This window comes from Salmo trutta, chromosome 20 (assembly GCF_901001165.1).
Source record: "Salmo trutta chromosome 20, fSalTru1.1, whole genome shotgun sequence".
NCBI lineage: Eukaryota > Metazoa > Chordata > Actinopteri > Salmoniformes > Salmonidae > Salmo > Salmo trutta.
The window spans coordinates 15,765,563-15,784,990 of record NC_042976.1 but is presented as its reverse complement, the minus strand read 5'-3'; the positions used below and the strand labels follow the sequence as shown (position 1 = coordinate 15,784,990).

The 19,428-nt window shown below is 43.7% G+C and overlaps 1 protein-coding gene across 19 annotated transcripts in view; it reads right to left on the bottom strand.

Moving 5' to 3' along the window:
- LOC115155619 (CLIP-associating protein 1-B) overlaps positions 1 to 19,428 on the bottom strand; it is a 138,202-nt gene that overhangs the window by 2,655 nt on the left and 116,119 nt on the right. For 10 of the 19 annotated variants that reach the window (XM_029702402.1, XM_029702403.1, XM_029702407.1 and 7 more), the window contains 13 exons: positions 14,445 to 14,523; positions 14,033 to 14,176; positions 11,548 to 11,652; positions 10,023 to 10,169; positions 9,774 to 9,880; positions 9,284 to 9,412; positions 8,688 to 8,826; positions 7,868 to 8,117; positions 7,288 to 7,347; positions 6,921 to 7,111; positions 6,512 to 6,640; positions 6,096 to 6,302; positions 685 to 801 (listed from right to left, as the gene is read on the bottom strand). In XM_029702402.1, coding sequence (XP_029558262.1) covers positions 685 to 801; positions 6,096 to 6,302; positions 6,512 to 6,640; positions 6,921 to 7,111; positions 7,288 to 7,347; positions 7,868 to 8,117; positions 8,688 to 8,826; positions 9,284 to 9,412; positions 9,774 to 9,880; positions 10,023 to 10,169; positions 11,548 to 11,652; positions 14,033 to 14,176; positions 14,445 to 14,523 — 1,804 coding nt within the window. The remainder of the gene's footprint in view (positions 1 to 684; positions 802 to 6,095; positions 6,303 to 6,511; positions 6,641 to 6,920; positions 7,112 to 7,287; positions 7,348 to 7,867; positions 8,118 to 8,687; positions 8,827 to 9,283; positions 9,413 to 9,773; positions 9,881 to 10,022; positions 10,170 to 11,547; positions 11,653 to 14,032; positions 14,177 to 14,444; positions 14,524 to 19,428) is intronic. The other 9 variants (XM_029702409.1, XM_029702411.1, XM_029702416.1 and 6 more) reach the window with 3 other exon arrangements.

The window sequence follows — 19,428 nt, the reverse complement described above, 5'->3', positions numbered from 1 at the left end:
GAGTAGAGCTTGCTAATGTGTGTTATAGTCTACTTACTACCGCGGCTCTAGGATTAGGCATTGGGCATGGCTCTGCTTGGAATGTCGTGAGGGTCCAGAGTCTCTAATAAGGTGTAAACGCTAACTAACTAAACTGTCGCTGTAGCGATGAACCTACGAGCCAATGCTCCGTGACCCTGCTGCTTTCTCAACGCAGCCAAGGTCATTGTGCAACAGGCTCAATCCAGCCAGCACTCTCTCTTACTCTCACTTTCTGCCTGGCCTGCCTGTCAGAAACCAGGAATAGGAGGGGGAAAAAGGGGATTCACATTGGATAGTGTTCATAAGGCACAAAACGGAAGAAAACGGTCGGAAACGAGGAAGTACTACCTGAACTTGTCTAATATAAACACAGATTTTCCATTGCACAATGTTTTGCTACAGTGTGTCCTAATGAGTATGACCCCGATGGACTCCAGTGCCCCCTTACTAAGGTCACTCTGCCTGTCACACAGACCGCCGAGAGAAAGTGGGGCAAAAATGACCCTTACTGTACATCCAAACCACACACCACAGACCAAACCAGTCGAAACCAGAGGCGAAATAAAAACCCGGAAAACCGATAAGGGGGTTGTGTTTGAGGGGACGTGTGTGTGTGAGGACTTTGAGATGCAGATGAGCACATGACAGTGGTAGGTAGCGTACCTTGCTGCCCGTGAGTAGCTGCAGGTGTGATTTGAGCTCTTCTCCAATCACGGAGTAGATGGCCACCAGACAGAACACGCTGGCCTTGCGAACACTACTCTCTGTGTTGTCATAGCCCTGGGAACAGACATACAGAATATCACTGGACTGGCTGCCAGCAGGAGAAACACACGGAGAAACAAGCGCACACACACACACACACACACACACACACACACACACACACACACAACACACAACACACTGAATCAGCTAGCAGCGAACACACTCGTGAACGAGCACACATAGAACAACAGGTCATTGGGAACGTAGGAGGAGTGGCAGAGGTGGGTGCCCAGGGGCAGAGTACAGGCAAACATTTCCAGGTACAAATAAGGCAAACAGTTCTCACTGTCAAAATATGAACATGAAGAAATACGGTGTAGGCCTAGAAACTACCAAGGATGTTTCTACTAGATGTTCTTTCCATGCCCCCTTTCCCTAATCCTGCATTGTCAAGAGTTCTAAACCAAGTCATCAGCAGAGCTAAAACCACTTTTTACATCTAAGAAAACAGAGAAACACTTTGTTTTCTGTGCAGTCGCAATATGATTGAGACATTATCTGTCCACCACTCCATTAACAACTCCACACCTAGAGAGAAACATTTCCAGGAACAAATAACAAACAGTTCCCACTGTCCAAGTAAGAACATGAACCAATATGGTGCTGATACAAAAAAGGATGTTTCTATTTTCCCTCTGCAATGCCCCCTTCACTAGTCCCACATTCTATATAATAACATAATACTTGCCACTAAGCAGACACTTTCTTCAAAAGCAACTTATGCAATTTAGCATGTTTTTTATTGAACCTTTATTTACAAAGGTAGTCATGCTGAGATCAAGGTTTCTTTCACAGATGAGCCCTATATACACATCAATGCACATCAATATAAACATCACTATACACATCAATAATATAAACTACCGTAAATTCCGGACTATAAGCTGCAACTTTTTTCCCACGCTTTGAACCTCGCGGCTTAAACAATGACGCGGCTAATATATGGATTTTTCCCGCTTTCAATTATTTTATTTTTTTTAAACACATTCTGTGACGTGCTCAGTTTTTTGGCGGCATGAAGCTTTCATTAGACCAATGAAATTGCCGAACTGTTTACTGTTTAGATTAAATCGAGCGCTCTCAAACTTCCCATCATTCTGATTACGGTAGTCATTTTGTCACCCTCATCATGGCAAAGACACGGAGAAATGCATATGATGCAGCTTTCAAGTTGAAGGCGATTGATCTGGCTGTTGGAAAAGGAAATAGAGCTGCTGCACGGGAGCTTGGTCTTAATGAGTCGATGATAAGACGTTGGAAACAGCAGCGTGAGGAATTGACAAAAAGACAACTAAAGCTTACTGCTAATTTTTTATTTTTTGTTACAAGCCGTGTTTCGTTAAAGCCTATTTATTTTTGTTACAAGCCGTGTTTCGTTAAAGCCTATTTATTTTTGTTACAAGCCGTGTTTCGTTAAAGCCTGTGTAAAGTTCATTTGTTTCAACGTACCGGTAGGCACCTGCGGCTTATAGACATGTGCGGCTTATTTATGTTCAAAATAATATATATTTTTTAAATTCAGTGGGTGCGGCTTATATTCAGGTGCGCTTAATAGTCCGGAAATTACGGTATACACATCAATATCACCACTATACACATCACTAAACACATCAATATCATCACTATACACATCAATAATATAAACTATACACATCACTAAACACATCAATAATATAAACTATACACATCACTATACACAACAATATCATCACTATACACATCACTAAACACATCAATATCATCACTAAACACATCAATATCATCACTATACGCATCACTAAACACATCAATATCATCACGAAACACATCAATATCATCACTATACACATCAATAATATAAACTATACACATCAATATCATCACTATACACATCAATACACACATCAATATCATCACTATACACATCAATACACATATAAACAATATATAAAACAAAAACAACGGCAATACACAAAAAAGCCAAACACAAGCATAGAAAACAAACACATTCTTCAGTAATAAGGTCCTGAATCAGCCTTTTGAACTGTCCTAGAGTCACCAATTCATCCAACTTCATAGAGCATTCCACATGTAAGGTGCAAAAAAAACTAAAAGCAGATTTACTTAACTAGCCACTCCTGAGACCGGGTCTGAAGTAAGGCGGAGGTTAATGCAGGAGGGCTTTATAAACAAAAAGAATGAAAAGCATCGCTCTACGAGACTTCAAAGAGGGCCAGCCTACTTTCTGATACATAATGCAGTGGAGTGTACTGAACCGAGGCAGTGGAGTGTACTGAACCGAGGCAGTGGTGTGTACTGAACCTAGGCAGTGGAGTGTACTGAACCTAGGCAGTGGAGTGTACTGAACCTAGGCAGTGGAGTGTACTGAACCTAGGCAGTGGTGTGTACTGAACCTAGGCAGTGGAGTGTACTGAACCTAGGCAGTGGTGTGTACTGAACCTAGGCAGTGTTGTGTACTGAACCTAGGCAGTGGTGTGTACTGAACCTAGGCAGTGGTGTGTACTGAACCTAGGCAGTGGTGTGTACTGAACCTAGGCAGTGGTGTGTACTGAACCTAGGCAGTGGTGTGTACTGAACCTAGGCAGTGTTGTGTACTGTCGTGGATGAATCAGAATTAGTTGGGTAACATAGATAATTAAGATGTTTTATTAGTATAATATGCTTATTTGAGGTACTTGTCATTGGAAAGTGTCCATTGGACTCTGGTGTCTTTTCAGTTGCACGTCTCCCTTAGCTGGGGCTCAGACACTTGGGGCCCAGAGAGGGGAGAGGTCAGACTTGTCGTCATGGGAATGTGTCTTTACCTATTTCTTAAACCATGTGAAGGGATGGCGTGATTAATGGGGAACCAATGACTTGTCTCCACAATGTCTGTGAGCAAGTTACACCCTCCTTTTCTTTATTGTGGGGAGGATTATGGCAGTAAATGGACCCTTGTATGTCCTCTCTTAGATCTCACACTTATCCTGGGATATTATATGGCCTAGAGGCTCACTCCCCCCAGTGAGCCTGTCCAGGAGTAGGGTCAAGAGGGGGTTTGCTTGAGATGGGAGTATCTAGAGTTGACAATTGATATATGCCATTGGATGAAATAGTTCTGTTCAATACCGTACCAGGGAGGGACAGTTCTAAGGGGACCAGATACTGGGCTATACCATTAATCCTGTTGACATAGCAGTTACTGTCTGATGTGTTTTATTGATATCTGTCATACAAAACTTAACCTTTGTGAACTGTTACTAAGTATCTGTGGTTTGTCAATGTACGTTGAAGGGGGTATCGTTGCTATAAAAGATCCCTGTAGCCATTCTGCAATCACCTCATTAAATGATTCATTCGAGAGAATGCATTATTGGGGGTCAAGAACTTTTGCAAAAGTATCTTAAGTATTAAAGATGTAGTTTTAACTCGGACTGGTGTGTTTGTAAATCCTCATTTGGTAATGCGGAAATTAGCCACCACAGTACTGAACCTAGGCAGTGTTGTGTACTGAACCGAGGCAGTGGTGTGTACTGAACCTAGGCAGTGTTGTGTACTGAACCTAGGCAGTGGTGTGTACTGAACCGAGGCAGTGGTGTGTACTGAACTGAGGCAGTGGTGTGTACTGAACCGAGGCAGTGGTGTGTACTGAACCGAGGCAGTGGTGTGTACTGAACCTAGGCAGTGGTGTGTACTGAACCTAGGCAGTGGTGTGTACTGAACCTAGGCAGTGGTGTGTACTGAACCTAGGCAGTGGTGTGTACTGAACCTAGGCAGTGGTGTGTACTGAACCTAGGCAGTGGTGTTGTGTACTGAACCTAGGCAGTGGTGTTGTGTACTGAACCTAGGCAGTGTTGTGTACTGAACCTAGGCAGTGTTGTGTACTGAACCTATGCACTGTTGTGTACTGAACCTATGCAGTGGAGTGTACTGAACCTAGGCAGTGGTGTGTACTGAACCGAGGCAGTGGTGTGTACTGAACCTAGGCAGTGGTGTGTACTGAACCTAGGCAGTGGTGTGTACTGAACCTAGGCAGTGGTGTGTACTGAACCTATGCAGTGGTGTATACTGAACCTAGGCAGTGGTGTGAACTGAACCTAGGCAGTGGTGTGAACTGAACCTAGGCAGTGGAGTGTACTGAACCAAGGCAGTGGTGTGTACTGAACCTAGGCAGTGGTGTGTACTGAACCGAGGCAGTGGTGTGTACTGAACCTACGCAGTGGTGTGTACTGAACCTACGCAGTGGTGTGTACTGAACCTAGGCAGTGGAGTGTACTGAACCTAGGCAGTGGAGTGTACTGAACCTAGGCAGTGGAGTGTACTGAACCTATGCAGTGGAGTGTACTGAACCGAGGCAGTGGAGTGTATTGAACCTAGGCAGTGGTGTGTACTGAACCTACACAGTGGTGTGTACTGAACCTACGCAGTGGTGTGTACTGAACCTATGCAGTGGAGTGTACTGAACCGAGGCAGTGGAGTGTACTGAACCTAGGCAGTGGTGTGTACTGAACCTAGGCAGTGGTGTTGTGTACTGAACCTAGGCAGTGGTGTGTACTGAACCGAGGCAGTGGAGTGTACTGAACCGAGGCAGTGGAGTGTACTGAACCTAGGCAGTGGTGTGTACTGAACCTAGGCAGTGGAGTATACTGAACCTAGGCATTGGAGTGTACTGAACCTAGGCAGTGGTGTGTACTGAACCTATGCAGTGGTGTGTACTGAACCTATGCAGTGTTGTGTACTGAACATATGCAGTGTTGTGTACTGAACCTAGGCAGTGGTATTGTGTACTGAACCTACGCAGTGTTGTGTACTGAACATATCGCCATTAATAATGTGTAGTGTGCTATGATAAACTTCGTCCAATGGCTTCATTACAGTGGCATCTGCATTCATATAGACAATATCATCATAGTCTATAAACAGTATACATTTCATATGAATATGTATGTAATACATGCAGAAATTGAACTCAACCTTCCCACTAGGCACAGACGTCTTCATCTCAACATCTAGTTCGGATTTACATTTGATTGAGTCGCTAACTAAAGTGAATTCATATGGAAATCAACAAAAAATGTAACCATGTCATTGGATTTAGGTTAAAGGTTGTGTGAAAGAAATACAAAAAATCCAGAAATTCCTGTAAATTGACTATTTTTTGCAAATCCAATGTTTGATTCAACGGCATCACATATAAAAACAAATATGAAATGGCGTGGAAACATCTTTGATGTAACTAGTTTGTGCCCAGTGGGTTGCCGTAACCAGCATAGCACCATGCTCTTACCAAACACTCACATAATGCAAAAACAGGACCATATTCTCACCTGTAGTAGTCCTGGTATGATGTCAGGCAACAGCTGGTGCAGGGACTCTTTGGTGATGCGTTCTATCACTTTGGTCTGCATTTTGATTGCAGCCAGGTTGATGGGGTAGTCAGCCGTCTGGACGATGGGACACAGCACCTTGATACACTGCTCTGGGTGGATGGAGCCGGCCAGGGTGGAGGCAGACTCCTCCGCTGCTCTTACAACCTACAGGGAAGGTGGAGGGAGAAGGTTTATATGGTGATTTATATCATGGGTTTGATGACAGAGAACTGCTCTGGGTGTAACAGTGATAAGAGAGGCCATGTGGAAGATATGACAGAAGCATGAATGGACTTGGTATACAGAGAGAACAGGACAGAACTGGTACCGAGCCCTTGGGGGACACCAGGGATTATAAATATAAGGAGTTGCACCTCCTTGTGGGAGTCTTTGTGTGCCTCTAGGGTCTTCATGATGGTGAGTTCAGCGTAGTTCTTGAAGCGGGCCGGCTGGTTCCGCAGTATCTCCTTCAGTACCCTCAGTGCCAGGGCCCGGATAGTGTACTGCATGGGAGGGTCACAAGCCGTCATTACAAACCATACATGCATTCTTTCTCACAGACATGCACCACACACCCACACACCAACAGCCATATCTTTCAGCTTTAGAGTGTTTTACACTTGCAGCTAAACAAAGAATCAATGAGGTAGTTGGGGATGCAGTCTTATTACTATGTATGAATGTGTTTGTCACGATAATAATCACCATCATTGCAAGTAAAACCTTCCAACTAGCTGCAGTCTGTCTGTCATGTCAGAACTAGTAAAAGTAAAGGATCCCTACATCTTTATCCCCCAGTGTCTCCAGGAGCAGTAGGAGGATGGTCTTGAAGTGTTCGTCCCACACGGCCAGGCTGTCCTCCCGGGTGATCTTCAGGAGCTCCACCAACGCCCCTTTACGCTCCTCCACGCGCTCATTGTGATTAGACAGTTCCTTCAGCAGGTCTGCAACCAGGTCCGAGTGGTCCTGGGAACCTGAGGAGAGGACAGAGGAGAAGATAAGTGGTACGGATCATATAACTCTCAGCCCTAGCTAGCTAGTAACCCCATGTACCAACAAAAAAACAAGTGACAAGGAAATGGATGGCAATGGAAACAGCATTGAAAAACTTTAGAAAACAAAAACGACAGTCATGGAGTAGTGTCTCTACCTGGAGTAAAGCCCTTAGACAGCACCATCTTGTTTTCACCACTGCTGTCCTGCCGACGACCTGTAGAGGAGGGAAGGGGGAGAGGAGGGAGGAACACAATCAGACTCACTTTTCACTGCAGATAAAGGGCCATCCTATTCCCAATGTTTTTGGTCTAAACATTCCAGCACTTTGGTTTCAGCCACCATGTAACACTAGGATGGACCAAATCTATTCTTTCTTTGTGTTGCCTAAACCTGAAGACCAAATCTATTCTTTCTTTGTGTTGCCTAAACCTGAAGACCAAATCTATTCTTTCTTTGTGTTGCCTAAACCTGAAGACCAAATCGATTCTTTCTTTGTGTTCCCTAAACCTGAAGACCAAATCGATTCTTTCTTTGTGTTGCCTAAACCTGAAGACCAAATCTATTCTTTCTTTGTGTTGCCTAAACCTGAAGACCAAATCGATTCTTTCTTTGTGTTGCCCAAACCTGAAGATGTCACACCATCATGTCATGACATCACAGGATGGATCAGAGGTGGTCAACATGGAGGTGGAGTCACAGGGTCAAGGTTCAAGCAGAGGTCAAATGTGACTCACAGTCTCTAAACTGCTCCACGTCGTCATCAAACACGGCCTCCTTCAGGGCGCTCTTGTCGTAGGATGAGGTGATGGTGTCTCCGTATCCGTAGGGGGCGAACTCCCTGGCTCGCGGCCCAGAGAAGGAGCGTGGGGACGGGGTGTTGAGAAGGGAGGTCTTGTTATCCAGGGCCGTACGCCCACCCTCCACCACATCCTGCCCCAGACGGGCATCAGAGCCTGGAGAGGGCACCACACCTTCCCGTCCCGCCTGGGGAGAGAGAACGCAGTTAGTCTCAGACGTGGAAATGGTTATGACATCCAGGGCAGTGGAGGCTGCTGAGGGGAGGACAGCTCATAATAATGTCTGGAATGGAGTAAATGGAATGGCATCAAACAGATGGAAACCACGTGTTTGATGTATTTGATACCATTCCACTAATTCCGCTCCAGACATTACAACGAGCCTGTCCTCCCCAATTAAGGTGTCACCAACCTGCTGTGAACCAGAGAGGTATATAGGAACGCAACATGAAGTCCAGGTCCTGTATCTACAAAGCAACTCCAGAGTATGAGTGCTGATCTAGGATCCGTTTTGCCTTTTAGATCATAATGAATAAGATTTTATGGACAGATCCTAGATCAGCACTTCTACTCTGAGATGCTTTGTGGATACGGGCCCTGGGCTCTTTCCCAATTTGTTTGTCCTCATGTCCTCTCTCTTCGCCTCTTACTCAAAATTCATTAGAGGAGAAGGTGAAAGGAGTGGGACTTCGGATGTGTCCTCCTATGCGTTTTGATAAGGAGAGAGGACACTTGCTATGTAGAGGTTGGGACTCACAGCATCGTCCCTCTTCCCTCTCAACTCGTTGAGGTCCTCCTGGCTGCGGTAGCTGAAGCTCTGGATGGCCTCTGTGACCCCTCGCAGGGAGCTGTAGATCTCATCAGAGTTCATGTTCTCTGTGTCATACTCCAACATACTAAGGAGACAGAACAGGAAGAGAGGCTTTATATACAGTGTCCCTGAGGACAGCAGACAAACAAACAGTAAAGCCGCACACACACATGAATACACTTATAAGGACACTTGCCGTTTCAGTCTGACACCATACAAGAGGTTATTGCTTCTGCAAGCTAAGTAGATGACCTTCACACAGATAGGTAAAGATGTGTTCTGGGCAAAGCTCTGACCATGGGTGATGGTGTGTGATGTTCTAACTACCCGACTTGTCACTTGTAAGGGATTAGTTATGAGGGACTGATACATCCCCAGAGAACATTGACACCATAGTGCAAAAAGAGAGCAAAAAAAATGTTCGGAAAAGATTCCCAATCCCTATTGATCGAGGAAATATTGGGAGGACAACAGAAGCACGACGTGTCATTTCCTGTCCTGCCCCTCCTAGGGAACTGAGGCTCCGCCCCTAGGTGTGTTACCTGGGAGAGTACGCTCTGCGGAGGACCCTGAGGGCGGGGCCTGCGGGGGTGGAGTGAGGCGGAGGAGGATGAGGGGGAGGGGGGTGCTTAGGTAGCCCATCGCCACTCCAACACCCACCCCACAACCGACTGTGGCAACAGCACGGCCACGAGGAAAAGACGGGCGGAGAAGGAGAGAACGGGGCAGGGTGGGGGCAACAACACAAGGGGCCACACACACAGAGGAGAGAGAGAGAAAGACGGAAGGAAAAATAGAGAAAGAAGAAGGGAGAAGTGCAGCAGAGAGAGAGAGGAGGGAAGAGAAAAATAAACTATAATCTGAGTTGAGGTTAGAGGTCTGCATGCGTTAATTGTAGTAGAGTATTAGAATGTATGGTGAAGGAGAACAAGCCCTCAGTCAGTCAAGCAGCGCTCTGTGGTTTAGCCATGCATTAGGAGACAAACGGACACTGGCACCCGTGGATGGAGGTCAGAGAGGGGAGGTACATACCTGGGAGATAGCCCCCCATGGGAGCAGTTGGTCGGGGAAGTGAGAGGGCTGGTCCGGCTTGGGGGGTGCCGGCTTGTGGTCCGCCCAATAGTGTTGCTGGGAGAACTCTGAGAAAGACAGAGACAAACAGGTTTATAAATGGTAAATATACACCAAAAATAAAATATTACTAATCACCTCACCAAAATTGATAAGGCTGCTAGCGTAAACAGATCCCCCTCCCTTTTATCCCTGGTTGTATTCATTTACCACGCTGCTGGTATTGCTGGAGTTCTTCAGGTGGTTCTGGAGCAGCTTGGTGGCCCCGTCCTGGAAGGTCTTGGGCAAGGCTCCCAGCAGCATGGTGAACTCTGGGGTGTTCAGCTCAAACAGAGAGATCAGCACAACCTGGGCCGCCTGGGGGGCAGATGGACATACAGTAGTCAATAGTGGGTTATGGACTGCCTGGGGAACAGATAGGGGGAACAGGGACATATAGTCCATAGAGGGTTAGGGGCTACATGGGGGACAGACAGGGGGAACAGGGACATAGTCAATAGTGGGTTATGGACTGCCTGGGGAACAGATAGGGGGAACAGGGACAAATAGTCCATAGAGGGTTAGGGGCTACATGGGGGACAGACAGGGGGAACAGGGACATAGTCAATAGTGGGTTAGGGGCTACATGGGGGACAGACAGGGGGAACAGGGACATAGTCAATAGAGGGTTAGGGGCTACATGGGGGACAGACAGGGGGAACAGGGACATAGTCAATAGAGGGTTAGGGGCTACATGGGGGACAGACAGGGGGAACAGGGACATATAGTCCATAGAGGGTTAGGGGCTACATGGGGGACAGACAGGGACAACAGGGACATATAGTCCATAGTGGGTTAGGGGCTACATGGGGGACAGACAGGGGGAACAGGGACATAGTCAATAGTGGGTTAGGGGCTACATGTGGACAGACAGGGGGAACAGGGACATATAGTCCATAGTGGATCATGTATTCTTACAGGGAAGCTCTTTGCTCCTCTAGGAACTAACTAACTAACCATACCAGTGGAGAGACTTGGATGTACACCTTGAAACTGCTGTGTCTAAAGTGTTATATACTGAATAAAACATTACAGAGAAACAGTCCAAAAATCTAAATGACATTTTTGCAACTTCTGCTGTAATATACGTTTGTGGTGAGTGACATCATGCTTTAAAAACCAAATATTAAATTCAGAAGTACCTAGTTCTAGCAGGTTAGACATTGCTTATAACAAGCACTGAGACATTACCTTAATAAATACAAATCTTAAGTGTTAAAGTCAATCTTTCTACTAGAAAGGACCCTGTGAGCATGCATATGTAGAGGCTGTTAATGTGATTCAGACAATGTGTTAGGCACACAGAACTAAAAAGGGAAAATAGCATTCAAGTTTTCACATCGTTATTCAGCGATGATATCGGTCGGTAGAACTTCCAACAAACAAAGCAACAATCCATTCACATACTCCTGAGACCAAATGACATCAATTCTTTGTTGTGTTGTAGTAGTGTTCTGTTGGCCAACAACAGCAGTTTTACTTTCAAACCTGCCCATTTATCCAGAATCAAATTCGCAAGGCACAGCTACTGTAGGTTAAAGCGAGCAGTAGAAAGGGCTAGAGCGTGAAGGTGAGGTAAAAAAGGCAAGGCCACACTTGAGATCATTTCACACTCTTTGAGGCAGCTAGGTGTCGGTACAGCTCGGCAGGCGGTGCGTGCTTGGCGGTGGACAGTGATTGGTTGATGAGGCACTACCTGCTTACACCTCTCTTCCAGTTGCCCCTCCCCGGCCTGCTGGGACAGTAAGGCTGCAGTACTGGACCTGCCTGATAGCTCCTCCACCACCCAGTTATGAAGGGTCTGGGGCACAGTGGCAGGGAGGTAGAATTATGGGTATTGTAGTTTTGACAAAGGAAAGCAGATGTTTATAGTATTACACTACTATAAACATAGACAAGGTTATAGCTGTTAACAGGGTCCTCCTGTGGGATGCAAGTGGGGTATATAAAGTTTGTTTCTATTATAAAACAATTAAAAGCAGGAAAATAATAATTATTTCCCATTCCTTTAAAGATTATTTTGAGTCTACCTGTTTTTAATACCCTACAGTGTAAGGTACGTTCTGTGTTTAAAACGAGTTGAGGACTTAAATTGGAACTAGCAGTGGTGGAAAAACAAACAACCCAAGAGTGAACACATGTCCTGCCACAGAACAGAGAGATAGCAGAGTCTTATCACAAGGTCATTTCTGCTGGAACATGGCTTCATTGCCAACACAGTTAAGAACATAAACAAATACAAACATCAAATCTGTAGTAATTCAAATTACATAAAACCCTGTGTATCGATAGCTACATAACTAGATTTTAATATGGATAACATTTAAAAACTATTGAATGCCTTTCTGCTAAAGGAGGGTTTCTGAGTTTTGCCAAGATTTAACAACAATTGATAACAACAGACTTAATCAAAGCGAACCAATCCTAAAGAAAGGAAAGCTGAGGAAGCTGCTGTACTATTAGCATTGCAGTATTATCATGGTTTTGTGCCTAGAGAGCATGTTATTCAGATGGTACTGATTGAGCAGACCCTCGGGACTACGCCATAACTAGTAGGCCCTACTTTCCACTGAGACATACAGGGCCTATAGAGTCTACAGCCCCTTTGGATTTCTTCACATTTTATTGTGTTGCAAAGTGGGATTAAAATGGATTTAACTGTCATTTTCTGTCAACGATCTATACAAAACACTCTGTACTGTCAAAGTGAAAAGGTTATTTAATTTTTGGATTAATGAAAAATAAAACACTAATATACCTTAATTAGATAAGTATTCAACCCCCCCGAAGTCAATAAATGTTAGAAACACCTTTGGCAGCGATTAAAGCTGTGAGTCTTCTTGGGTAAGTCTCATAAGAGCTTTGCACACCTGTATTGTGCAATATTTGCCCATTACTCTTTTCAAAATTCTTCAAGCTCTGCCAAGGTGTTGGGAAGCATGGCTAGACAGCCATTTTCAAGTCTTGCCATAGACTTCCAAGTAGATTTAAATCAAAACATTCACGGTCTTCTTGGTAAGCAACTCCATTGTAGATTTGGCTTTGTGTTTTTGGTTATTCTCCTGATGAAAGGTGAATTCCTCTCCCAGTGTCTGGTGGAAAGCAAACTGAACCAGGTTTTCCTCTGGGCTTTTGTCTGTGCTAAGCTCTATTCCGTTTCTTTTTATCCTAAAAAAAACTCCCTAGTCCTTGCCGATGTCAAGCATACCCATAACATGATGGAGGCCGTTTTTCAGTGATGTGCTGGATTTGCCCCAAACATAAGGCTTTGCATTTAGGCCAAACAGTGTATTGCTTTACTGTGACGCCACAATAATGACCTAAATGACAGAGAGAAAATAATAATTATAAATAAGCACAATGAAAATATTCCAAAACATGTTAATGTTGTTTCATATATTAACATGTTTTGGAATATTTTCATTGTGTTTATTTGTAATTATTCCTTTCCGTCTGTCATTTAGGTCATTATTGTGGCGTCACTATAATGTTGTTGATCTATACTCCATTTTATCCCATCACAGTCATTGAACTCTGTAGCTGTTTAAAATCACCAATGGCCTCATGGTGACATCCCTAAGCAAGTTTCCTTCCTGTCCTGCAGCTCAGTTCAGGAGGACGACTGTATTAAACCCTCCATGTGTCTGGGTGGTTTAATACTGCATCCACATCATAATTATTAACTTGACCATGATTTACGAGATAATTCAATGTCTAATTTGTTATTGTTACCCATCTACCAAACAATGCCCTTCTGTATGAGTCTTACAAAAAGCTCCCTTATGCTTGAAATTCAATACTTGACTGAGGGACCTTATAGATGTTGTATGGGGGACAAAGGAAGAGGTGGTCATTAAAAAATCATGTCAACCCCTATTATTTCACACAAAGTGAGTCCATATAACTTATTATGTGACTTGTTAAGCCAAAGTTCACTTCTGAATAACTTAGCCTTGCCTAGACAAAGTGGGTGAATACCTATGCAACAACTATATTTTAGCTATTTAATTTGAATTAATTTATAAAATATGTAGATTTTTTTTCTTCACTTTGACATTATGGAGTGTTTTGTGTAGATCAATGACAAAAAATTACAATTAAATCTAGTTCAATCCCACTTTGTTACACAACAACATGTGAAAAAAGTTCAAGTGGTTGTAGACTTTCTATAGGCACTGTACCTTCCTGACGTCGGAGCTCTTGGGCTCTGTGGTCCAGGTAATGATGCGAGATACAGCCAGTCGGGTTTCACTGGAGTTGACAAAGTCTGTAGGATCCATCTGTCTTGCCAGTGATTCTATGTACTTCAGAATGGCCACCTTCACCTGCGTGATACACACATGGTTTAGCTTCAAGATTCACACAGTATTTAGCTACATGATTCACACAGACTGTTAATCTACATGATTCAAACAAAGTGTTAAGCTACATGATTCATACAGGCATTTAGCAAGTTTACTATTAAAATGTTTGACAATATCACCATGGCACTGTGTCTACTGGTATTTTAAATCATAAACTCTTAGAGCCTGACCCAATCCCTAAAACAAACAGAGAATCATCTAGCTAGGTGACATTCTATGCAAACTGTACCTTGAGGTTGGGTGTCTGTGTCTGGTCAACAATGAACCTCATCAGGATGTTGAACTGGTGATCAAACGGAAAAGACTCCCTAAGGAGAACAAAAACAGAAAACACTAACAGTTAGTGTATGAAATGACTCTCAAAAGGTGTTTTCACACACTGAGCAGGGTCAAATCAAACTCTACTGAGGTGGCCATAGTTGGGTCATTCTTATCAAATTGTCCATTTACAAAATGTCCTCTTGAATCACAAAAATTAGGATCTATACTTCTCTATTTCATAATTATGTTTTTTGATCAGATATTATCGATTTTACCAACATTTTCACAAAATGATCATTACGTAACAGTTTTCGAAGTCCAAAAAGTAATAAACAAATCAATATTTCTAATATTTTTTTTTATTTTTACATTGCTCACCTAATGAAAATGTGTGAGTTAAACATAAAACTGAAAATAAAAATATTTCAAATTAAATTATACAAAAAATGTAACAATTAAATCTGACTTTTTCCCAATTAAAACTCTTCAGCCGTTTCCATAATGAGAAGGCCAAGTGGGGTAAAGGGGTTGTTTGAGAATAAGAACCTAATTTTGAAGGCATATAAGTGAATTATTTTACTTAATTTGTGCTCTTCTAAGTACTACTCCTCTAGGTGATGCATCATGGGTGAATAAAACTTGGGAGTATTTACAGGAACTTGAAAAAGTGTTGGGTAATGAGACATGTCCAGACACTATGTTTATATGTAATACATACAGTTGAAGTCGGAAGTTTACATACACCTTAGCCAAACACATTTAAAATCAGTATTTCACAATTCCTGTAATTTAATCCTAGGTAAAATTCCCTGACTTAGGTCAGTTAGGATCACCACTTTATTTTAAGAATGTGAAATGTCAGAATAATAGTAGAGAGAATGATTTATTTCAGCTTTAATTTCTTTCATCACATTCCCAGCGGGTCAGAAGTTTACATGCACTCAATTAGTATTTGGTAGCATTGCCTTTAAATTGTTTAACTTGGGTCAAACGTTTCAGGTAGCCTTCCACAAGCTTCCCACAATAAATTGGGTGAATTTTGGCCCATTCCTCCTGACAGAGCTGGTGTAACTGAGTCAGGTTTGTAGGCCTTCTTGCTCGCACACGCTTTTTCAGTTCTACCCACACATTTTCTATGGGATGGAGGTCAGGGCTTTGTGATGGCCACTCCAATACCTTGACTTTGTTGTACTTAAGCCATTTTTCCACAACTTTGGAAGTATGCTTGGGGTCATTATCCATTTGGAAGACCCATTTGCGACCAAGCTTTAACTTCCTGACTGATGTCATGAGTAGAGGTTGACCGATTAATCGGAATGGCCGATTAATTAGGGCGGCTTTCAAGTTTTCATAACAATCGGTAATCGGCTTTTTTGGATGCCGATTATGGCCAATTACATTGCACTCCACGAGGAGACTGCGTGGTAGGCTGACCACCTGTTACGCGAGTGCAGCAAGGAGCCAAGGTAAGTTGCTAGCTAGCATTAAACTTATCTTATAAAAAAACAAATCAATCTTAAGATAATCACTAGTTAACTACACATGGTTGATGATATTACTAGTTTAACTAGCTTGTCCTGCGTTGCATATAATCAATGCGGTGCCTGTTAATTTATCATCGAATCACAGCTTACTTTGCCAAACGCGTAATGATTTAACAAGTGCATTCACGAAAAAAGCACTGTCGTTGAACCAGTGTGTACCTAACCATAAAAATCAATGCCTTTAATAAAATCAATACACAAGTAAAAAGTTTTTTACCTGTATATTTAGTTAATATTGCCTGCTAACATGAATTTCTTTTAACTAGGGAAATTGTGTCACTTCTCTTGCATTCTGTGCAAGCAGAGTCAGGGTATATACTACCCACCACTGCGACCTGTACGCTCTCGTTGGCTGGCCCTCGCTTCATACTCGTCGCCAATCCCACTGGCTCCAGGTCATCTACAAGACCCTGCTAGGTAAAGTTCCCCCTTATCTCAGCTCGCTGGTCACCATAGCAGCACCCCCCTGTAGCACGCGCTCCAGCAGGTATATCTCTCTGGTCACCCCCAAAGCCAATTCCTCCTTCGGCCGCCTCTCCTTCCAGTTCTCTGCTGCCAATGATTGGAACGAACTACAAAAATCTCGAAAACTGGAAACACTTATCTCCCTCACTAGCTTTAAGCACCAGCTGTCAGAGCAGCTCACAGATTACTGCACCTGTACATAGCCCATCTATAATTTAGCCCAAACAACTACCTCTTCCCCTACTGTATTTATTAATTAATTTATTTATTTATTTATTTTGCTCCTTTGCACCCCATTATTTCTATTTCTACTTTGCACTTTCTTCCACTGCAAATCTACCATTCCAGTGTTTTACTTGCTATATCGTATTTACTTCGCCACCATGGCCATTTTTGCCTTTACCTCATCTCACCTCATTTGCTCACTTTGTATATAGACTTATTTTTCTACTATATTATTGACTGTATGTTTGTTTTACTCCATGTGTAACTCTGTGTTGTTGTATGTGTCAAACTGCTTGCTTTATTTACATTTACATTTTAGTCATTTAGCAGACGCTCTTATCCAGAGCGACTTACAGTAGTGAATGCATACATTTCATACATTTTTTTCCTTCCCCGTACTGGCCACCCGTACTGGCCACCCGTACTGGCCACCCGTACTGGCCACCCGTACGTGGCCAGGTCGCAATTGTAAATGAGAACTTGTTCTCAACTTGCCTACCTGGTTCAATAAAGGTGAAATAAATCAAATAAATAAATATGCAGCAGTTTGGGCCGCCTGGCTCGTTGCAAACTGTGTGAAGACCATTTCTTCCTAACAAAGACCGTAATTAATTTGCCAGAATTTTACATAATTATGACATAACATTGAAGGTTGTGCAATGTAACAGCAATATTTAAACTTAGGGTTGCTGCCCGTTCGATAAAATACGGAATGATTTCACTGAAAGAATAAACGCTTTGTTTTCAAAATTATAGTTTCCGGATTTGACCATATTAATGACCTAAGGCTCGTATTTCTGTGTGTTATTATATACTGCTCAAAAAAATAAAGGGAACACTTAAACAACACAATGTAACTCCAAGTCAATCACACTTCTGTGAAATCAAACTGTCCACTTAGGAAGCAACACTGATTGACAATAAATTTCACATGCTGTTGTGCAAATGGAATAGACAACAGGTGGAAATTATAGGCAATTAGCAAGACACCCACAATAAAGGAGTGGTTCTGCAGGTGGTGACCACAGACCACTTCTCAGTTCCTATGCTTCCAGGCTGATGTTTTGGTCACTTTTGAATGCTGGTGGTGCTTTCACTCTAGTGGTAGCATGAGACGGAGTCTACAACCCACACAAGTGGCTCAGGTAGTGCAGCTCATCCAGGATGGTACATCAATGCGAGCTGTGGCAAGAAGGTTTGCTGTGTCTGTCAGCGTAGTGTCCAGAGCATGGAGGCGCTACCAGGAGACAGGCCAGTACATCAGGAGACGTGGAGGAGGCCGTAGGAGGGCAACAACCCAGCAGCAGGACCGCTACCTCCGCCTTTGTGCAAGGAGGAGCACTGCCAGAGCCCTGCAAAATGACCTCCAGCAGGCCACAAATGTGCATGTGTCTGCTCAAACGGTCAGAAACAGACTCCATGAGGGTGGTATGAGGGCCCGACGTCCACAGGTGGGGTTTGTGCTTACAGCCCAACACCGTGCAGGACGTTTGGCATTTGCCAGAGAACACCAAGATTGGCAAATTCGCCACTGGCGCCCTGTGCTCTTCACAGATGAAAGCAGGTTCACACTGAGCACATGCGACAGACGTGACAGTCTGGAGACGCCGTGGAGAACGTTCTGCTGCCTGCAACATCCTCCAGCATGACCGGTTTGGCGGTGGGTCAGTCATGGTGTGGGGTGGCATTTCTTTGGGGGGCCGCACAGCCCTCCATGTGCTCGCCAGAGGTAGCCTAGCTGCCATTAGGTACCGAGATGAGATCCTCAGACCCCTTGTGAGACCATATGCTGGTGCGGTTGGCCCTGGGTTCCTCCTAATGCAAGACAATGCTAGACCTCATGTGGCTGGAGTGTGTCAGCAGTTCCTGCAAGAGGAAGACATTGATGCTATGGACTGGCCCGCCCGTTCCCCAGACCTGAATCCAATTGAGCACATCTGGGACATCATGTCTCGCTCCATTCACCAACGCCACGTTGCACCACAGACTGTCCAGGAGTTGGCGGATGCTTTAGTCCAGGTCTGGGAGGAGATCCCTCAGGAGACCATCCGCCACCTCATCAGGAGCATGCCCAGGCGTTGTAGGGAGGTCATACAGGCACGTGGAGGCCACACACACTACTGAGCCTCATTTTGACTTGTTTTAAGGACATTACATCAAAGTTGGATCAGCCTGTAGTGTGGTTTTCCACTTTCATTTTGAGTGTGACTCCAAATCCAGACCTTCATGGGTTGATAAATTGGATTTCCATTGATGATTTTTGTGTGATTTTGTTGTCTGCACATTCAACTATGTAAAGATAAAAGTATTTAATAAGATTATTTCATTCATTCAGATCTAGGATGTGTTATTTTAGTGTTCCCTTTATTTTTTTGAGCAGTGTATTATAATTAAGTCTATGATTTGATATTTGATAGAGCAGTCTGACGGAGCGGTGGTAGGCAGCAGCAGGTTCGTAAGAATTCATTCAAACAGCACTTTCCTGCGTTTTCCAGCAGCTCTTCGCTGTGCTTCAAGCATTGCGCAGTTTATGAATTCAAGCCTATCAACTCCCGAGATTAGGCTGGCAATAATAAAGTGCCTATAAGAACATCCACTAGTCAAAGGTATATGAAAGACAAATGGTCTAGATGTAGTAGAGTTAAAATGGTTATTCCAGCAAACTTCAAATTATTAGAATAGTACACAACGCAGAACAGAACAATCAGGTTGAGGGTC